Genomic DNA, 21,051 nt, shown 5'->3' on the forward strand with positions numbered 1-21,051 from the left:
TTACCTCTCTGAGCCAAAATCCGAAGGAAGCATGTTCAATAATGGAGGAATAAGTCACAAGCAGAAGAGCTTTTGTTCCACTTTCATCTTATAATTCTGTGGGATCACATCACAATCACCTGGGATGGAAGAGTGGATAGGCAGCAATAACGAGACACAGTTAGCACTTCCTAGCCTCTCTCAGATCTCACATGGCTTGGAAGGGATTTAAAAATTCCCTGTTTTCCCAGAGGGATAGATATGACCTTCATAGAATCTGCCAAAATGGGAAGCCAAACCTCTGGGTTTCCACATGTGAAGAAGGCAATGTCAGCTCTGAGACAAGTCAGCTCTCTAACCAACCACATTCTATTTCCCCAGTCAGTGGTCAACCCTCCCACCAATGTGATAAAACAATATAAGTCCCTGTAAACCTAGATGACATTGTGGAAAGTTAGGTAAGTCTGAAATATAGACTAACACACAGGAGCCTGTTATTTATATCAGTGTTTAAATTATGAAATAGCGAATTTACTGGATTCAAACTGAGATTTTTGTTTCCCCAAAAACTTGGGGTGTGGAGATGGACTCAAAATTAGTTTAGTTATAAAACCTCAGATAGGGATCCCTGGGTGGCGCAGTGGTTTGGCGCCTGCCTTTGGCCCAGGGCACGATCCTGGAAACCCGGGATCGAATCCCACGTCAGGCTCCCAGCGCATGGAGCCTGCTTCTCCCTCTGCCTGTGTCTCTGCCTCTCTCTCTCTGTGTGTACCTATCATAAATAAATAAATAAATAATTTTAAAAAAATAAATAAAACCTCAGATAGTTTCTTTGCACATTCAAGTATAGTGTTAGTAGATCTGCATGCATATTTAAACACATAGAAAAGTAATAGAAAATAAATCAAGACATTAACAATACTTATCTTTGGGGAGTGGGTATATGGATTTTGGTTTAATTAATATATTTTTTAGTATTTTTCAAATGTTTTCCAATGAACATAATGAGAAAAAAGATCAGTTTCAAAACAAGAAACACTCTGAAATTTTTATTTATTTTATTTTGCAGTGAAAGAACATGAAAAAACTTCAAAATGGTAACATGATTACTTCCAATGAATGATTAAGTGTACTATAGGAAGAGAAATACACTCTTAATACAGTTTACATAATTACACAGAATAATATGTGGCAATCTCTTGAAAGTAATGTGATTAACCACTAATAAACAATAACCTCAATATAACTATGTTATATTATTTATTATGGTCACATAAAATACAAGAGCCTATGGACCAGCTATTATTAACAATAAATGTGGTTTTGCCTGAAATTCTTAACTATTTACAGGTTTCTTAAGCATTCAAGTTTTAAATCTACTGTATTTTTATTGCAAAATGAAGCAGGTACAACAGCATTAAACCCACTAGATTAAGGTCTAAGAAAACAAATATAAAAACAAACAACAGCAACAGCAGAAAACCTTGGGTTGGTTCTCCAAGATTTTCTTTTCAAATAAATGTTGATCTCATTTAGCAGTTCCGATAATACTCACAGCCACAGATTAATAGCTACATGATAAAAGGACTTTAGAAGGATTTAAACTACACAACACTATACTAATATTTTAAATCATCTACCACAGTTTACATTTCTTGAAAGCATTCTACTACTAAAATGCAACACCAAATGAATTAGTATTTAAATTTCTCCTATACTTCTGAGACCTATGTTTTAACTGGCACTGCAAGAAAAAATTCAGAACACGAGAATATAATTAACTTATATATATTGAGTAAAGATCTAAGGCAGTAAATGTTAGGGCCAAGTATACTCTGCTGTTAGCGATCAATGTCTTCTACTATTGTCTCAAGATTTTTGCAACAGGCTTTAACCTCCTCAATTGCAGCCATCCAATTATCATAAATAATTTTGTCATAAATTGCATCATTAACTTCCCTAACTACCCCCTCCTGCTGAGACTCAAGGGCATCACCTGAGAAAAACAACACTGATCTTGGAATTATATAAGTACGTAAATTGTGACCAAGTAAAAAATCATCATTTCCATCTTTTCCATTTGAGCTGATTCCCTGAGGAGTAAAGAAATTGAAGAATGAATCCTTGGGAAAATCTTCAGTTACAGTTCGTACTGTTCCCCAAATCCGATGCTTCTGCTTCTTCCTGATGGTTTTCAAAGTGACATTCTTTCCTTCATTCCAATCTATCTCACAGCCTGTGCAATACTCAATTGCAGTTCCCCTATAGGGATGGGGATCATAATATGCCAGCCTTGACTTCAGCACATAAGTCTTTGTTAACAGCTCATTTTTGAAATATTCATTGGGCTTGAAGTGAAATTCTAGTGTGAAACTGAGAGGCTCACCAGGACCTGAAAGTTTCACTTTAATATCTGTCAGGAGCTTCAGAATAGGCTCATCATATTTCTTAATCAAAGGAGTGAGTGTGTCAACATTTTTTAAGACAGTCAGCCAAAAATCAGGAATTCCTTTAGGATCCTGTTCTTCTTTATTCTCTTTTCCAGTAGCCTCAATGTCATCACCATTATCATCATCATCATCATCGCCATCATCTTCCTCAACAGCATAATCATAATAATCTCCCTCATAACCATCATCCTCATCCATATACTCATGCACCAGACCCTCCTCATTACCATACATCTCTTCCTCATCATACATCTCATCATCATAGTCCTCTGAGTCTGATTTATATTCACATTCCTCTTTTGTAGGTTCATAGATTGCATTTATAATCTGACGTCTTTTTTCCAATAAGGGTTGATACATTTCAGCAAACTTTCTTTCAATGCCATGAAATTCCCTCATAAATTTGGATTCTAGATTGGCCACTCTAGTTTGAAGCTTTTTGAGGGCTAACACACGGTACTTAACTTTCAAAGGTAGACTTTCAACAAAGTCTGTATCTAAAAGATAACCAATAAGTCCTTTTGGACGATCTGAATCCTCATCAATATCTTCATCTTTTACCCCACCTTCCCCGGACCCAGCAGCAGCATCTTCTCCTTTTCCCCCTTCTTTCCCAGGCCCAACGGCGGCTTCTTCACCGCGCTCCTTATCATCTCCAGGCCCAGCTGCGACATCTTCACTCTGCTCCGGCTGTTCCCCGGGTCCCTCCATAATTACCTTATTATCAGCCTCTTCTTGACTAAATTCTAACAGTTTCTTGTGGTCGGCTGACTCGGCCATTTTTCAAAGGACCGTAACGCGTAAGGTGGCTACCGCCAAGATAAGGAGACCTGACCTCCGCAGGGAAAGACTCACCGGAATAGCAGAAGCGGTGGTGGCTGGGGCAGAGGTGGAGCGAGCAGTAGTGGCTGGCTGGGCTGCGGGAATAACGGTGGAGGCTGCTGCGGGGATGAATGCTGTGAGAAGTGGACAGAGGCAACGGTAGGATGGGCTTGGGTGCAGAGAGTGGCGAGGCCAGTCTCGCAGGAGCGAGCCAGAGACGGCAGAGAGCTGCAGTTGGGCGGACCTCCTTCGCAAGCAGCAGCTGCTGCAAGAAAAACCGGTGCCGCAATATGATTACACAGAGGTCTTTTGACTAGATTTTCTTGGTGCAAATAGTTTGCTGCGTCACTCCCTCCCTCCCCTATGACTCTGCTCTAATCTCATTTGCTGAGCTGGGTGATTGACAAATCCTGAGCCAATAAATTATTAGATCTATCAAGTTTCCAACTCAGCTCACCTTCCCAGGTTTTCTAATATAGCTGATTCATCCACGTCTCACTTATCTTCTAACTCCCTCCCGAGTTTTCAGAAACCCAAATTTTGTTTATTCTCTCAAATTGTAACTGGTATTATAATTTCAAAAAAAGCTAAAAAAAAAAATAGTAAGTAAAATGTCAGACAAAGCTAAAGGACAAAGCATCCACCCATCCTAAATCTGTCCCTTTGATTTTAGCCCCAGGCTCTGGAAGGGGGAAATTTATAAAGAGAGGCTACAAGGGAAAACACTTTAAAAATTAGCAATCTTGGTCTTATGCTGGTGTAAATGCCAGTGACTTAAATATTCTATATTTTGTAAACTCAACACCTAAGAAACAAAAAAATCCAATCGTGAAATGGCAGAAGACATGAACAGAAATTTCACCAAAGAAGACATACACATGGCCAACAAGCACATGAGAAAATGCTCCACATAACTTGCCATCAGGGAAATACAAATCAAAACCACAATGAGATACTGCCTCACACCAGTGACAATGGTGAAAATTAACAAGACAGGAAACAACAAATGTTGGAGAGGATGTGAAGAAAGGGCAACCCTCTTGCACTGTTGGTGGGAATGCAAAGTGGTACAGCCACTCTGGAAAACAAGTGTGGAGCTTCCTCAAAGAGTTAAAAATAGAGCTACCCTATGACCCAGCAATTGCACTGCTGGGTATTTACCCCACAGATACAGATGTAGTGTAACGCCGGGACACCTGCACCCCAATGTTCATAGCAGCAATATCCACAATAGCCAAACTGTGGAAAGAGCCTCGATGTCCTTTGACAGATGTATGGATAAAGAAGATATGGTATATATATACAATGGAATATTACTCAGCCATTAGAAACGACGAATACCCACCATTTGCTTCAACGTGGATGGAACTGGAAGGGTATTATGCTGAGTGAAGTAAGTCAATCGGAGAAGGACAATCATATGATTTCACTCATACGGAGAATATAAGAAATAGTGAAAGGAATTATAAGGGAAAGGAGGGGAACTGAGTGGGAAAAATTAGAGAGGGAGATAAACCATGAGAGACTCCTAACTCTGGGAAACAAAGGGTTGCAGAAGGGGAGGTGGGTGGGAGGATGGGGTAACTAGGTGATGGGCACTGAGGAGGGCACGTGATGGGATGAGCACTGGGTGTTATACTATATGTTGGCAAATCCAACTTGAATAAAAAAAATAATAGAACTCCTGGGACACCTGGGTGGCTCAGTGGTTGAGCATCTGCCTTTGGCTCAGGGCATGATCCCAGGATCAGGCTCTGCAACGGGTTCCCTGCTTGGCAAGAAGTCTGCTTCTCCCTCTCCCTGCCAGTCCCCCTGCCTGTGCTCACTCTGCCAAATAAATAACTAAAATAGTTTTGTTTTTAAAGACATGTACAATAATATTTATGTCAACATTATTTATTTTTAAAATAACTCTATGGGGTCATATTTTGTATATCATGTAACTCACCCTTTTCAAGTGAATAATTCAATGATTTCTTAAATTTACCAAATTGTACAGCCACTGCCATGGATCAGTTTTAGAACATGTTCATCATTCCAATATTATATTTCATAAATATTTACTGTTAATCCCCACTATACTTTCTAATGTTCCACTCCCATCATAGGTAACTGTTAATTTACATTCTGTTTTTATAACTACCTTTTCTAAATATTTCATAGAAATTGAATCATATAATTTGTAGGCTTGTGTGTCTGGCTTATTTCACTGAGAATAAAGCTTTTGAGATTCATCTAAGCCATAGTATATATCCATAGTTGGTTCTTTTTTATTGCTGAATAGTATTTAAGTGTATGGATTTAATATATCATGTTTATTTTTTCATTAGGCAATAGACATATAGACTGTTTTCAGCTTTGACTACTATGAATTATGGTACCATGAATATTTGTGTCTTTTAAAAAAAGATTATTTATTTATTTATTCATGAGAGACAGAGAGAGAGGCAGAGACATAGGCAGAAGGGAGATTCAGGCTCTCCACTGGGAGCCCAAGGCAGGACTTGATCCCAGGATCCCAGGATCACACCCTGAACTGAAGGCAGACACCCAACCACTGAGCCACTCTGGCGCCCTGTGTGCAAATCTTTTTTATTTTGACTGTTCCAGTGAGTATAGAATGGTATCCTGTTACAGTTTAATTTGCATTTCTCTACTGATCTTTTATTTCATGTGCTTATCAGCTATCCATATATATTTTTTTGGCACAACATCTTCAAATTTTTTGCCCATTTTGTATTGGTTTGACCGTCTTTTTATTATTGAGGTGAAAGACTTCTGTGCATATTCTGGATACAAGTCATTTATCAGATATATGTTTTGCAATATTTTCCACCAATATATTGCATATCTTTTTACACCAACTAAGATTGCTTTTGAAGTACAAGGGATTTGAATTTTGATGAGATCCAATTTATCACTTTTTAATGGGCTGTGTTTTGATGTCATAACTAAAAACTCTCTGCCTAACTCAAGGTCTTAAATATTTTTTCCTAAGGGTTTTATAATTTTAGCTCTTTTATTTAGGCCTGTGACCCATTTTGAGTTATTTTTTTCATATAGTATAAATTAAATACCTGCGTTAGCTTCCTATATATGGATATCTATTTGTCTCAGCACCATTTGTTTAAAAAACTGTCCGTTCCATATTTTATTGCCTTGCTATTTATCAAAAACCTGTTGACCTTTGTCATATAAGTGAGCCAAAGATGGCCCCTGTATATCAGTCCCTATGTTGTTTATTATTCATAGCAGGCTACGGCTCAAAGTCAGCACCAAACTCAAATTCCATACATCTGTTATATATATATATAAATTATCCACATAATTTTGGGCATTTAGAGTTTGCCTGTTACCCTGTAAAACTGCTCCTAACTTCTGCTAGCCATAGATAAGATAAACCCTGTGACTATAAAAGATCCCAAACTACTGCTGCTCTTTGGAGCTCTCTGGCCTAAGGAATGCCCACCTTGCTAGTGGAGGACATCACCTAGAATGTAAGCCCCCTCTCTGATTTACCTCTCCTAAAAATTTCCTTGCCCACTTCACCTTCTCCATTATGGCCCCATGATAAATCTGTATAAGGTCTCCTGCTGTGAGGAATTTATCCTCTCATATATCCCTGGTCCAATAAAGCTTGCTGTACAATACTGCCATCTTGTCTCCTTGTCTTTTCTTTTATCAGTCCTGACCCTTAAACTTGCCACAACCATAAATATAAGGGTTTATTTCTAGATTTTCAATTCAATCTCATTAATCTATGTCTAGGTTTATGCCCATACCACACTGTCTTAATTATAGTTAAGTGTTTTTTATTGGGAAGTGCAAGTCCTCCGTGGTTTTCTTTTTTTTTCCTAAAAAGTTTTGGCTTCTGAGTCTTTTGAATTTCTATCTATACTTTAGTATCAGCTTGTCTATTTTTTCAAAAAAAAAAAAGCAAAAACTAAAGCAGAACACCTGGAGTTCTAAGAGAGATTGCCTTTAATTTATAGATTGATTTGAAAAGAATTGGTTTTTTAACAATATTGAATCTTTCAATCCATGTACAAGGAAATTCTCTTTATTTAGATATGTTTTCTCTAATTACTCTCAGAATTGTTTTGTAATTTTCAGTGAACAAATCTTGAACCTCTTTTATTAAATTTACTCCTATATATTTTAAGTGATGTCATTATAAAACATACTGTTGTATTTTTATTGTGGTAAAATGTATATGACATAAATTTTAGCATTTTAACTATTTATAAGTATACAATTTTATTGCATTAAGCACATTCACAATATTGTGCAACCATCCCCAAAACTCATTTGCAGAACTTCAGCATCTCTAACTCAAACTCTGTACCCATTAAACAATAGTTCTCCATTCCTTACTCCCACCTATCCAAGCTCTGGTAACCTTGATTATACTTTGTATCTCCATGCATTTGTCTACTTTAAGTGTCTCATATAAGTAGAATTATAGAGTATTTGTCCTTTTGTATGTGGCTTATTTCAGTTAGCAGAGTGTTTTCAAAGTTCATACAGTTTTGACATGTATTAAAACTTCATTCCTTTTTATGGCTAAAATTTATAGATAATAAGATAATAAGATTATTTATCTATCTATCTGATATATACACTTGAATTGTTTCCAACTCTGACTATTGTGAATAACACCTCTAGGAAGTTTGGTGTGCAAGTATTTATTTCTCTGTTTTCAATTCTTTGTATATATTACTATATACCTAGTAATGGAATTACTAGATCGCATGGCAATCATACATACAGCTTTTTGAGGAAAGTCCAAATTCTTTTCCATGGTGGCTATACAATTTTAGACTCCCAACAGCAATGCAAAAAAGTTGTAATTTCTCCAAATTCTCACTAAAATTTTGTATGTGTATGTTTTCATAGACAGCCTAATGAGTATGAAGTCATATTTCACTCTGGTTTTTTTTTAATTTTTTAAAAATTTATTTATTTATTATTTATTATTTTAAAAATTATTATTTATTTGAGAGAGCAAGAGATACAGAGTGGTGGAGAGACAGAGAGGGAGAGACAAGCAGGACCCTGGGATCATAACCTGAGCTGAAGGCAGGCACTTAACCAACTGAGCCACCCAGGCACCCCTTGTTTTTAATTTTTATTTCCCTCAACAAATATATATGTTGAGCATTTTTAAAGTGTTTATTGTCCATTTGTATTTCTTATTTAGAGAAATTTTTATTTAAGCCCTTGGCCCACTTTTCAATTGGTTTGTTTGATTTTTTGGTATTGAGGTGAAGGTGTTCTTTAAGTGTTCTAGATAATAATTCTTTATCAGATATGATTTCCAAATTATTTTCTCCTATTATACAGGTCATCCTTTCACTGTCATGATAATGGTCTTTTGATGTACAAATGTGATTAATTTTGATGAAGTCGACATTATTTATATTACTTCTGTTGCCTACATTCTGGGGGTCATATTCAAGGAATCATTGCCTAATTAATGTCATGAAGTTTTCCCCCTAAGTTTTCTTCTAGTCTAGTTCTTTGATCCATTTTAAGTTAATATTTGTATATGGTTTACAGTAAGGTACAACTTTATTTTTTTTGCATGCCACTTTTCACAGCAACATTTGTTGAATAAACGGTTTTTCCCCATTTAATTGTCTAAGCATCCTTGCTGAAAATCAATTGATAATATATGTGAAGGCATATTTCTAAGCTGTCTATTCTATTTATTGGTCTATATGTCTGTTTTTATGCCAGTTTTGAGTAGCTTTGTAGTAAGTTTTGAAATCAGAAAATGTGAGTCTCCCATCTTTCAATAGGAAAGTTCTTCACGTTTCAATATTGTTTCATGTGTTCAGAATCACTTGAGATTCCATAAAAAATTCAGGATGGGTTTTTCTGTTTCTCAAAAAATACTTCGAAATTTTGATAACAATTTCATTAAGTCTGTAGATCTCTTTGAGTAGTATTGGTATTTAGAAAATGTTAAGTCTTCGGGTGAGGAGTTAAGATAGTGGAGTAGTAGGGGGACCCTATGCTTGCCTTGTCCCTCAAACAGAGATAGATGAATATCAAATCATTCTGAATACCTAAGATATTGATCTGAGGACTAAAAGAACAAACTACACATCTGGTGGGAGAAAATAGTGACATCATGGAGGGGAGGAGCTGCAGAGAGTTGCTTTGGGGGAGGAAAGAACTGCAGGTGCTGTGGAGGGGAAGGAGCCCTGATCACAGGGAAAGGAGAGGAGAGGAGAGGAGAGGAGAGGAGAGGAGAGGAGAGGAGAGGGGAGGGGAGGGGAGGGGAGGGGAGGGGAGAGGGGAGGGGAGGGGAGGGGAGGGGAGGGGAGAGGGGAGGGGAGGGGAGGGGAGGGGAGACAAAGCAGCATGCAGGTGATTACACAAGACAAATTTCCCCCAAACCATTGACTGGTAAAAGGCGAGGGGCCAATTGTGGCAAGTTTTTACAAGCACCAGAGCTCAACATCTGAAGTTGTAGAGCCCATGCCATCATCACCAGGGTCATGCCTGGCAAGCTTAAGTGGTGCTCCTGTGGGGAAGGAGGGAAGAGGTTGGGGACCAGGCAGCATGGACTAAGAATCTCTTGGATCATACCAGGAGAAATAATTATCCTTCTTGGAGCATTTGGGAGAGGTGGCACTGCCTCTCAGGGGACCAAAGAGATGGTGAGTACCATTGAGTAAACCCCATTAATTATCATAGCAGCAGAGGCACCTGCTTAAGGCAGCCAACGTGGAAACCAGCTTTTGGCTATATTTTCCAATAAACTCTGAGCTCCTGCATGGTCATGTGACTGCTTTTCTGGGACAAACCAGCACCAGCCACATTGCAGCAAGACCCTCCCCTAGAGAAACCCTTTGGGTCCACATCACTCAGAGGCCCTAAAGATTGAAGTTTTTGACACCCAGCTAATGTGCCTGAGATAAAACACAGGAATACTGACTGCCAGGCAACCTGACAGTTCAGACAGACAGAGTGAAAGCAAGGTTCTGATGGAAGCCAGGGACACAAGACAGGATATTGTTCGATCTTCTGTGAGGGTTTCCTGAACAGTGGCAGGAGCAAACTGCCCTCTCAAGGGATGATAGAGAGTGGTAATGCCATTTCCCCACACCAACCTATCAGCACAGACTTCAGTGAGCAACACAGCATCTTTACTGGAGGTTGGAGCCTCTTACACCAAGTCCTGCTCCACTACATATGGCAGTGCATCTTTACTAGGGCAAGTCAGCCTGAGAACCAGCACAGCAGACCCCTCCCACTGAAGAGGAGCACAAAACCCCCACATGTGCCAAGTCTATTGATCATAGAGTGCTACAAAGCTTTAGCTTTAGTGGAAACATGATCAGGCTTATTTTAATAAGAAGACTAAGGACGCCTGGGTGGCTCAGTGGTTGGGCACCTGCCTTCGGCCCAGGGAATGATCCTGGAGTCTCGGGGTCAAGTACCATGTCAGGCTCCCCGCTGGGAGCCTGTGTCTCTCTCTGCCTCTTTTTCTGCCTCTGTGTGTGTGTGTCTTTCATGAATAAATAAATTAAATCTTTTTTAAAAAGATGAGGCAGGGCAAGATGGAAGAAAAGTAGGGTCCCCAAGTCACCTGTCCCCACCAACTTACCTACATAACTTTCAAATCATCCTGAAAACCTATTAATTCGGCCTGAGATTTAAAGAGAGAACACCTGTAATGCTACAGTGAGAAGAGTTCGCGCTTCTATCAAAGTAGAAGACGGAAAAAAATAAAAAAATAAAAAAGCATCTAAGGGGGAGGGGCCCTGTGAGGAGCCAGGCTAAGGCCGGATGGCGAGTGCCCCCAGGACAGGAAAGCCCAGTCCCTGAGAAGCAGGAGCTTTATCAATCTTCCTAGATGGAAAGGCACTTGCAGGGAACTCGGGCAGGATCCCAGGAGGGGCAGTGATGCCCTCAGGCTCCCAATGGCACAAACAGAGGAACTGAGCCCCGGGAGAGAGCACACCACACACTGTGGCCAGAGCGCCCTAAAGGGCGCGCTGGGCGGGGCCCTGGGAGCAGCTCAAGCAGCAGCTCAGGCGGTGGCTCTGCCTGGAGAGGGCTGCATGGCGCCGGGAGCGCGGTTCCAGTGGCGCAGGCCCAGGAGCCCAGGGCACTGGGGGCACAGGCCAAGATCCAGCGCTCCTACCCGGACAAGTGGAGGACGGGAGGACACAGGGCAGCAAGGACGCTCCTGCCGCTGGGCAGCCCCGAGCTGTGCAAATCGGCGCCCTCCGCCCCCAGAGCATCAAGGCCTCTGCAGACTGGGAGCTGCCGCGTTACTGTAGGAGCTGACTCTATAACTAGAGAGCAGGCTGCTGCCACTGTTGTTATTCTTCCTGGTGTCACCTTGTACCTGGGATTGAGCAGGGGCCTCACAGGATGAACAGCTCCCACTGAGCCATGCACCTGGCAGGGGCCTGGGTCCACAGAACTGAGAATCAGGACAGCAGGCCCCTCTCCCAGAAAACCAGCTGGAAGGACAAAAGAAAATCAAGTTATTGACCAAGCAGCGCTGGAAAGTTCCAGGGGAAGTCGAGGGATTTTATACATATATATATATATTTGGATTTACAATATATATTATCAGAGGATACTCCCGCTTGTTTTTTGTATTCTGTTTGTCCCCCCCCCTTTTTTTCTTTCTCACTCTGTCTCTTTTTTCCAGTAAAACTTCTTTCTGGAAAATCTGCACTGAGCAAAATGACTAGAAGGAAAAACTCACCACAAAAGAAAGAATCAGAAACAGTCCTCTCTCCCAAAGAGTTACAAAATTTGGACTATAATTCAATGTCACCAAGCCAATTCAGAATCACAATTATAAAGCTAATGGTGGGTCTGGAAAAAAGCACAAAAGATTCAAGAGACTTCATGACTGCAGAATTTAGATCTAATCAGACCGAATTAAAAATCAATCAAATGAGATGAAATCCAAAATGGAGTTCCTAACAACAAGAGTTAACGAGGCAGAAGAACGAGTGAGTGACATAGAAGACAAGTTGATGGCAAGGAAGGAAGCTGAGTGAAAAAAGATAAAAACAATTAAAAGATCATGAGGGAAGGATAAGGGGAATAAATAACACCCTCGGAAGGAAAAATCTATGTTTAATTGGGGTTCCAGAGGAGGGCGAAAGAGACACAGGACCAGAAAGTGTATTTTTTTAAAGATTTATTTATTTATTTATTTATTTATTTATTTATTTATTTATTTATAATAGAGAGACAAACAGACAGACACAGGCAGAGGGAGAAGCAGGCTCCATGCCGGGAGCCTGACGTGAGACTCGATCCCGGGACTCCAGGATCGCGCCCTGGGCCAAAGGCAGGGGCTAAGCCACTGAGCCACCCAGGGATCCCCCAGAAAGTGTATTTGAATAAATAATAGCTGAGAACTTCCCTAACTTGGGAAAGGAAACAAGCATTCAGATCCAGGAGATAGATTCCCCGTAAAATCAATAAAAACCGTTGAACACCTTGACATTTAATAGTGAAACTTGCAAATTCCAAAGATAGAGAAGATCCTTAATGCAGCAAAAGACAAAAGATCCCTAAACTTTATGGGGAGAAGTATTAGGTTAACAGCAGACTTCTCCACAGAGACCTGGCAGGCCAGAAAGGGCAGAATATATTCACGGTCCTAAATGAGAAAAACCTGCATCCAAGAACACCTTATAAAGCAAGGTTCTCATTCAGAATAGGAGAGAGAAAGAGCTTCCAAGTAGGCAGAAACTGAAAGAATATGTGACCTCCAAACCTGCTCTGCAAGAAATATTAAGGGGGACTCTGTAAAAGAAAGAGGAAGTCCAAGGAAACAATCCAGAAAAACAGGGACAGAATAGGTATTATGGTGACACTAAATTGATATCTTTCAATAGTAACTCTGAATGTGAATGGACTTAATGACCCCATCAAGAGACCCAGGGTTTCAGACTAGATAAAAAAGCAAGACCCATCTATTTCCTGTCTACACCAGACTCATTTTAGACCTAAGGACAGCCTGAAAATGAAAGGTTGGAGAGCCTTTTACCATTCAAATGTTCCTCAAAAGAAAGCAGGGGTAGCCATCCTTATATCAGATAAACTAAAATTTATCCCAAAGACAATAGTGAGATATGAAGAGAGACACTATATCATACTTGAAGGACCTATCCAACAAGAGGACTTAAAAATCATCAATATATATGCCCCGAATGTGGGAGCTGCCAAATATATCAATCAATTAATAACCAAAGTTAAGACACACTTATACTTGGTGACTTCAATCTAGCGCTTTCTGCACTCGATAGGTCTTCTAAGCACAACATCTCCAAAGAAACGAGAGCTTTAAATGATACACTGGACCAGATGGATTTCACAGATATCTACAGAACTTTACATCCAAACTCAACTTAATATACATTCTTCTCAAGTGCACATGGAACTTTCTCCAGAATAGACCACATACTGCATCACAACTCAGGTCTGAACCAATACCAAAATATTGGGATCATCCCCTGCATATTCTCAGAACATAATGCCTTGAATTTAGAACTAAATCACAACAAGAAGTTTGGAAGGACTTCAAACACGTGGAGGTTAAGGACCATCCTGCTAAAAGATGAAAGGGTCAAACAGGAAATTAAGGAAGAATTAAAAAGATTCATGGAAACTAATGAGAATGAAGATACAACTGTTCAAAATCTTTGGGATACAGCAAAACCAGTCCTAAGGGGGAAATACATCACAATACAAGCATCCATTCAAAAACTGGAAAGAACTCAAATACAAAAGCTAACCTTACACCTAAAGGAGATAGAGAAAAAAAACAGCAAATAGATCCTACACCCAGCAGTAGAAGAGAGTTAATAAAGATTCGAGTAGAACTCAATGAAATCAAGACCAGAAGAAGTGTGGAACAGATCAACAAAACCAGGAGTTGGTTCTTTGAAAGAATTAAAAAGATAGATAAACCATTAGCCAGTCTTATTAAAAAGAAGAGAGAGAAGACTCAAATTAATAAAATCATGAATGAGAAAGGAGAGATCACTACCAACACCAAGGAAATACAAACGATTTAACAACATATTATGAACAGCTATACGCCAATAAATTACGCAATCTAGAAGATATGGACACATTTCTGGAAAACCACAAACTACCAAAACGGGAACTGGAAGAAATAGAAAACCTGAACAAGCCAATACCAGGGAGGAAATTGAAACAGTCATCAAAAACCTCCCAAGACACAAAAGTCCAGGGCCAGAAGCTTCCCTGGGGAATTCTATCAAACGTTTAAAGAAGAAATCATACCTATTCTGCTAAAGCTATTTGGAAAGATAGAAAGAGATGGAATACTTCCAAACTCGTTCTATGAGGCCAGCATCACCTTAATGCCAAAAGCAGACAAAGACCCCACCAAAATGGAGAATTATAGACCAATATCCCTGATGAACACAGATGCAGAAATTCTCAACAAGATACTAGTCAATGGGGTCCAACAGTACATTAAGAAAATTATTCACCATGACCAATTAGGATTTATCCTCGGGATGCAAGGCTGGTTCAACACTCGTAAAGCAATCAATGTGAAAGATCAGATCAGCAAGAGAAAAAACAAGAACCATATGATCCTCTCAATAGATGCAAAGAAAGCATTTGGCAAAATACAGCATCCATTCCTGATCAAAACTCTTCAGACTGTAGGGATAGAAGGAACATTCCTCAATATCTTAAAAGCTATCTATGAAAAGCCCACAGTAAGTATCATTCTCAATGGGGAGGCACTGGAAGCCTTTCCCCTAAGATCAGGAACAAGACAGGCACTCTCACCACTGCTATTCAACATAGTACTAGAAGTCCTAGCCTCAGGAATCAGGCAACAAAAAGAAATAAAAGGCATTCAAATTGGCAAAGAAGAAGGCAAACTCTCCCTCTTCGCCGATGACATGATACTCTACGTACAAAACCCAAAAGCCTCCACCCCAAGATTGCTAGGACTCATGTAGCAATTTGGTAGCGTGGCAGGATACAAAATCAATGGCCAGAAATCAGTGGCATTTCTATACACTAACAATGAGACTGAAGAAAGAGAAATTAAGGAGTCAATCCCATTTACAATTGCACCCAAAAGCATAAGATACCTAGGAATAAAGCTAACCAAAGAGGTAAAGGATCTATACCCTAAAAACTAAAGAACACTTTTGAAAGAAATGGAGGAAGACACAAAGAGATGGAAAAATATTCCATGCTCATGGATTGGCAGAATTAATATTGTGAATATGTCAATGTTACCCAGGGGAATTTACACGTTTAATGCAATCCGTATCAAAATACCATGGACTTTCTTCAGAGAGTTAGAACAAATTATTTTAAGATTTGTGTGGAATCAGAAAAGACCCTGAATAGCCAGGGGAATTTTAAAAAAGAAAACCATATCTGGGGGCATCACAATGCCAGATTTCAGGTTGTACTACAAAGCTGTGGTCATCAAGACAGTGTGGTACTGGCACAAAAACAGACACATAGATCAATGGAATAGAATAGAGAACCCAGAAGTGGACCCTGAACTTTACGGTCAACTAATATTCGATAAAGGAGGAAAGACTATCCATTGGAAGAAAGACCGTCTCTTCAATAAATGGTGCTGGGAAAATTGGACATCCATATGCAGAAGAATGAAACTAGACCACTCTCTTTCACCATACACAAAGATAAACTCAAAATGGATGAAAGATCTAAATGTGAGACAAGATTCCATCAAAATCCTAGAGGAGAACACAGGCAACACCCTTTTTGAACTCGGCCACAGTAACTTCTTGCAAGATACATCCACGAAGGCAAAAGAAACAAAAGCAAAAATGAACTATTGGGACTTCATCAAGATAAGAAGCTTTTGCACAGCAAAGGATACAGTCAACAAAATAAAAGACAACCTACAGAATGGGAGAAGATATTTGCAAATGACCTATCAGATAAAGGGCTAGTTTCCAAGATGTATAAAGAACTTCTTAAACTCAACAGCAAAGAAACAAACAATCCAATCATGAAATGGGCAGAAGACATGAACAGAAATCTCACAGAGGAAGACATAGGCATGGCCAACATGCACATGAGAAAATGCTCTGCATCACTTGCCATCAGGGAAATACAAATCAAAACCACAATGAGATACCATCTCACAGCAGTGAGAATGGGGAAAATTAACAAGGCAGGAAACCACAAATGTTGGAAAGGATGCGGAGAAAATGGAACCCTCTTGCACTGTTGGTGGGAATGTGAACTGGTGCAGCCACTCTGGAAAACTGTGTGGAGGTTCCTCAAAGAGTTCAAAATAGAACGACCCAGCCATTGCACTGCTGGGGATTTACCCCAAAGATACAGATGCAGTGAAATGGCAGGACACCTGCACCCTGATGTTTATAGAAGCAACATCCACAATAGCCAAACTGTGGAAAGAGCCCCCGTGTCCATCGAAAGACGAATAGATAAAGAAGATGTGGTATATGTATACAATGGACTATTACTCAGCCATTAGAAACGACAAATACCCACAATTTGCTTCAATGTAGATGGAACTGGAGGGTATTTTGCTGAGTGAAATAAGTCACTCAGAGAAGGACAAACATTATATGGTCTCATTCATTTGGGGATTATAAAAAATAGTGAAATGGAATAAAGAGGAAAGGAGAGAAAATGAGTGGGAAATATCAGAGAGGGAGACAGAATATGAGAGACTCCTAATTCTGGGAAGCGAACAAGGGTGGTGTAAAGGGAGGTGAGCGGGGGTTTGGGGTGACTGCGTGATGGGCACTGAGGGGGACACTTGATGGGATGAGCACTGGGTGTTATGCTATATGTTGGGAAATTGAATTCCAATAAAAGAAATTTTAAAAAATATTTCTGGCAGGGCTGGTTTATTCGTCATGAACTCCTTTAGCATTTGTTTGTCTGGGAAACTCTTTATCTCTCCTTCTTTTCTGAATTACAGCTTTGCTGGATAGAGTATTCTTGGCTGCATGTTTTTCCTATTCCGCATATGGAATATATCATTGCACTCTCTTCTGGCCTGTCAGGTTTCTGTGGATAGACCTGCTGGTAACTTTACTTATCTTCCCTTGCTAAGTAGGGTTTTCTTTTATCTTGGTGCATTTAGGATTTTTTTCTTTGTTTCTATATTTTGCAAATTGTACTACCGTATGTCTTGGTGTTGGCCTGTTTTTGTTGATTCTGATGGGACTCGTCTATGCCTCTCAGATTTGGATGTCTGCATCTTTCCCCCGATTAGGCAAGTTTTCAGCTATAATTTGCCCAAATAAACCTTCTGCCCCCTTTTCCCTCTCATCTTCTGGTACTCCTATGAAACAATTGTTACTATACTTAATGTAGACACTGAGTTCCGTAAGTCTACATTTAGGATCCAATATTTTTCTTTCCCTATTCTTTTCAACTTCATTATTTTTCATAATTTTATTTTCTATATCACATATTCATTCCTCTGCTTCTTCCATCTTTGTGGTCACTACATCCAGTTGGTTTCACATCTTGGTTATAGCATTTTTTCTTTTGGCCTAATTTTTACGTCTTTTATCTCTGCAGTAAGGATTCACTGTTGTCTTCTATGGTTTTCTGAAGCCCAAGCCCAGCTAGTACTCTTATGATTGTTGGTTTAAATTCTGAGTCAAGCATATTACTTATATCTGTTTTGATTAGATCTTTGGTTGTGACCTTTTCTTGTTATTTCTTTTGGGATGAATTACTCCATCTTGACATTTTGTCTATGTTTCTGTCTTCTCTGTTTTAGGAAAACCTGTTATGTTTCCTACTCTTCAGAGTAATGGCTTTATAAGAAGAGGTCATATACTATCCAGGGCCTAGTGTTTCATGAATTGTCTCTGGGTGAATGCTGTGTCCACTCTGCTGATGTGTTTTAGCTTCTCTTCCCTCAGGTCAGTCTTCTGCAGTTTCTCCTTGCCTGCAGTGAGGAGCATTTTGACTATCCAGAGTATGACAAGTTTTAACTAGGTGTGGTCTGGTCTGCTTGTTAAAAGAGACTTCATGCTATTTCCACTAGAGCAGAAGCTTTGCAGAACTCTATGGTCAGTAGAAGTGGTCCATGCAGGAATATGGAGGGTGCTTCTGGGGGAGTGCACCACTGTGCTTGTTCTCAGGCACATTTGCCCAAGAAAAATCATCACCTGAAGAGCATGGTGGAGGGGGGCCAGGGCTTGATGTGAGCAGTTTATTCCACCACTGTTGGTGCTGTGCTGCTTACTGGAGCTAGTTTATGCTGAGAGGCAGGGAGAGAAATAATGCCCACTGTCTCCTTTGTCCCTGGAGAGGCAATGCCACCTCTCTCAGATTTGCTACAAGAATGGGGAATCATCTCTCTTAGTGTGTCCAAGGGAATCCTCATATTGTGTCGTCCGCTCCTGGGCTATCTGTCCTCCTCCACATAACAAACCGCAGTGCCCACCAGGCTCCTCACTTGCCATGCCATGGACCTCTAAAACTTCAGCTTTTGAGTCCCATGATTGTAAAAACTCACAAAAAACAGTCTCTCTCATTCTCCTAGTCAATAGCTTTAGGCAAGTGTTTTCCTTTGGAATCCCCTGTTTGCTTCTCTCTTTCTTTCTCTCTCCCCTCCCTCTCTGTGATCAGGGCTCCCTCCTCTCCACACCACCCAAAATTCTTTCCTCCCCCAAATCATGTGTCTGCACCTCCTACCTTTCACGATGTGGACTCATGTCTCCCCCTAGTTGTGCAGTTTGTTTTGTCAATCCTCAGATCAATTTCTTGGGTATTCAGAATGATTTGACATTTATCTCACTGAGTTTGAGAGACCAGGCAAGCCTTAGATATTCCTACTATCCCACCATCTTTGCTCTTCCAAAGAACATTATTGACAAAGCAATCCTAAACTCCAAACTATTTCAGGTGCGGTCCTAGTAGCAACAATTTAAGTATCATTAGAGAATTTATCAGTTACAGTTATTTATCTCTACCTCCAGATCTTCCCAGTTAGAAACTTTGGGGTTAAGGCCAATCTGTTTTATTTTTTTATTTATTTTTTGTATATTTTTCATTGGAGTTTGATTTGCCAACATATAATACCCAGTGCTCATCCCGTCAAGTGCCCCCCTCAGTGCCCATCACCCCATCCTCTTGCCCACCTCCCCTTCCAATACCCCTCGTTCATTTCCCAGAGTTAGAAGTCTCTCATGTTCTGTCACCCTCATTGATATTGCCCACTCATTTTCTCTCCTTTCCCTTATAATCCCTTTCACTATTTTTTATATTCTCCATATGAGTGAAAGCATATGATTGCCCTTCTCCAATTGACTTACTTCATTCAGCATAATACCCTCCAGTTCCATCCACGATGAAGCAAATGGTGGGTATTCATCCTTTCTAATGGCTGAGTAATATTCTATTGTATATATACCACATTTTCTTTACCCATTCATCTTTTGATGGACACCGAGGCTCCTTCCACAGTTTGGCTATTGTGGACATTGCTGCTAGAAACATCAGGGTGCAAGTGTCCTGCCATTTCACTGCATCTGTATCTTTGGGGTAAATCCCCAGCAGTGCAATGGATGGGTCGTAGGGAAGATCTATTTTGAACTTTTTGAGGAACCTCCACACAGTTTTCCAGAGTGGCTGCGCCAGTTCACATTCCCACCAACAGTGCGAGAGGGTTCCCCTTTCTCCACATCCTCTCCAACATTTGTTGTTTCCTGTCTTGTTAATGTTCCCCATTCTCACTGGTGTGAGGTGGTATCTCATTGTGATTTGGATTTGTATTTCCCTGATGGCAAGTAATGTGGAGCATTTTCTCATGTGTTTGTTGGCCATGTGTATGTCTTCCTCTGTGAGATTTCTGTTCATGTCTTTTGCCCATTTCATGATTGGATTGTTTGTTTCTTTGCTGTTGAGTTCATAAGTTCTTTATAGATCTTGGATACTAGTCCTTTATCTGATAGGTCATTTGCAAATATCTTCTCCCATTCTGTAGGTTGTCTTTTAGTTTTGTGGACTGTTTCTTTTGCTGTGCAGAAGCTTTTTATCTTGATGAAGTCCCAATAGTTCATTTTTGCTTTTGTTTCCCTTGCCTTCATGGATGTATCTTGCAAGAAGTTGCTGTGAAGGCCAATCTGTTTTAATAAGCCTTTCAGGGATACTGATGCATGCTGAAGTTTAAGAGCCACTCTTATAGAAGAAATGCATAGCGAAGAACTCAAGTTACTAGGCACTAATATATGAATTCCAAAAAAAAAAAAATTCACTAACTTTCACCATATACTTTGATAATAAGTTAAAGCACTATTCTAGTAAAACACTGAAAGCATTCCTATGCTAGCTCCCTGATATTGTCAGACTAATAAACTTCTATAGAAATCTAGGTTTTCAAGCAAGAATTCATTATCAAGGAAGCATTTACATTGATTTTGCTGACTTGAATGACACTATTGTTCCTCCCTGATTATCTAAAAGAAATATGCCATGCAAACAAATCTCTATTCAGCCTGAGCATTTCCAAGTCTACCTTTCTGAAATTCCCTTAGCCTATTTTTAAAGCCAATTGCACACTAAATTATCCAATTCTCAATGGGCTCCAAACATGTACACTGCTTGCTTTTACAATACTGCTTTAATACATGAAAGGAAACAAAAGCTTTCACATAAGAGTCCAATCTAAGCAGAAAAGCAGGTGCCATCTTCCTACCAAGTGAGAAATGGAGGATTCCAGTTCCAACAGACTAAGAAATTGTGGTGATAGTTGAGAGTAGATGAGAAACAAGGCACGTGAAGC

General features: G+C 39.8%; 1 protein-coding gene across 1 annotated transcript; it reads right to left on the reverse strand.

Annotated features, from left to right (window-relative positions):
- Positions 1-1,000: 1,000 nt before the first annotated feature.
- NAP1L2 (nucleosome assembly protein 1 like 2) lies at positions 1,001-3,291 on the reverse strand. The gene has a single exon (XM_025466208.3). It carries the CDS (start codon positions 3,207-3,209, stop codon positions 1,821-1,823), a length of 1,389 nt encoding a protein of 462 aa, XP_025321993.1. The 5' UTR covers positions 3,210-3,291; the 3' UTR covers positions 1,001-1,820.
- Positions 3,292-21,051: the final 17,760 nt, after the last annotated feature.

The sequence above is a fragment of the Canis lupus genome, chromosome X, assembly GCF_003254725.2.
Source record: "Canis lupus dingo isolate Sandy chromosome X, ASM325472v2, whole genome shotgun sequence".
Taxonomy (NCBI): domain Eukaryota; kingdom Metazoa; phylum Chordata; class Mammalia; order Carnivora; family Canidae; genus Canis; species Canis lupus.

Bases quoted from the DNA above. Each gene is read 5' to 3' on its own strand.
- NAP1L2 (XM_025466208.3), bottom strand. From the start codon at position 3,209: ATGGCCGAGTCAGCCGACCACAAGAAACTGTTAGAATTTAGTCAAGAA.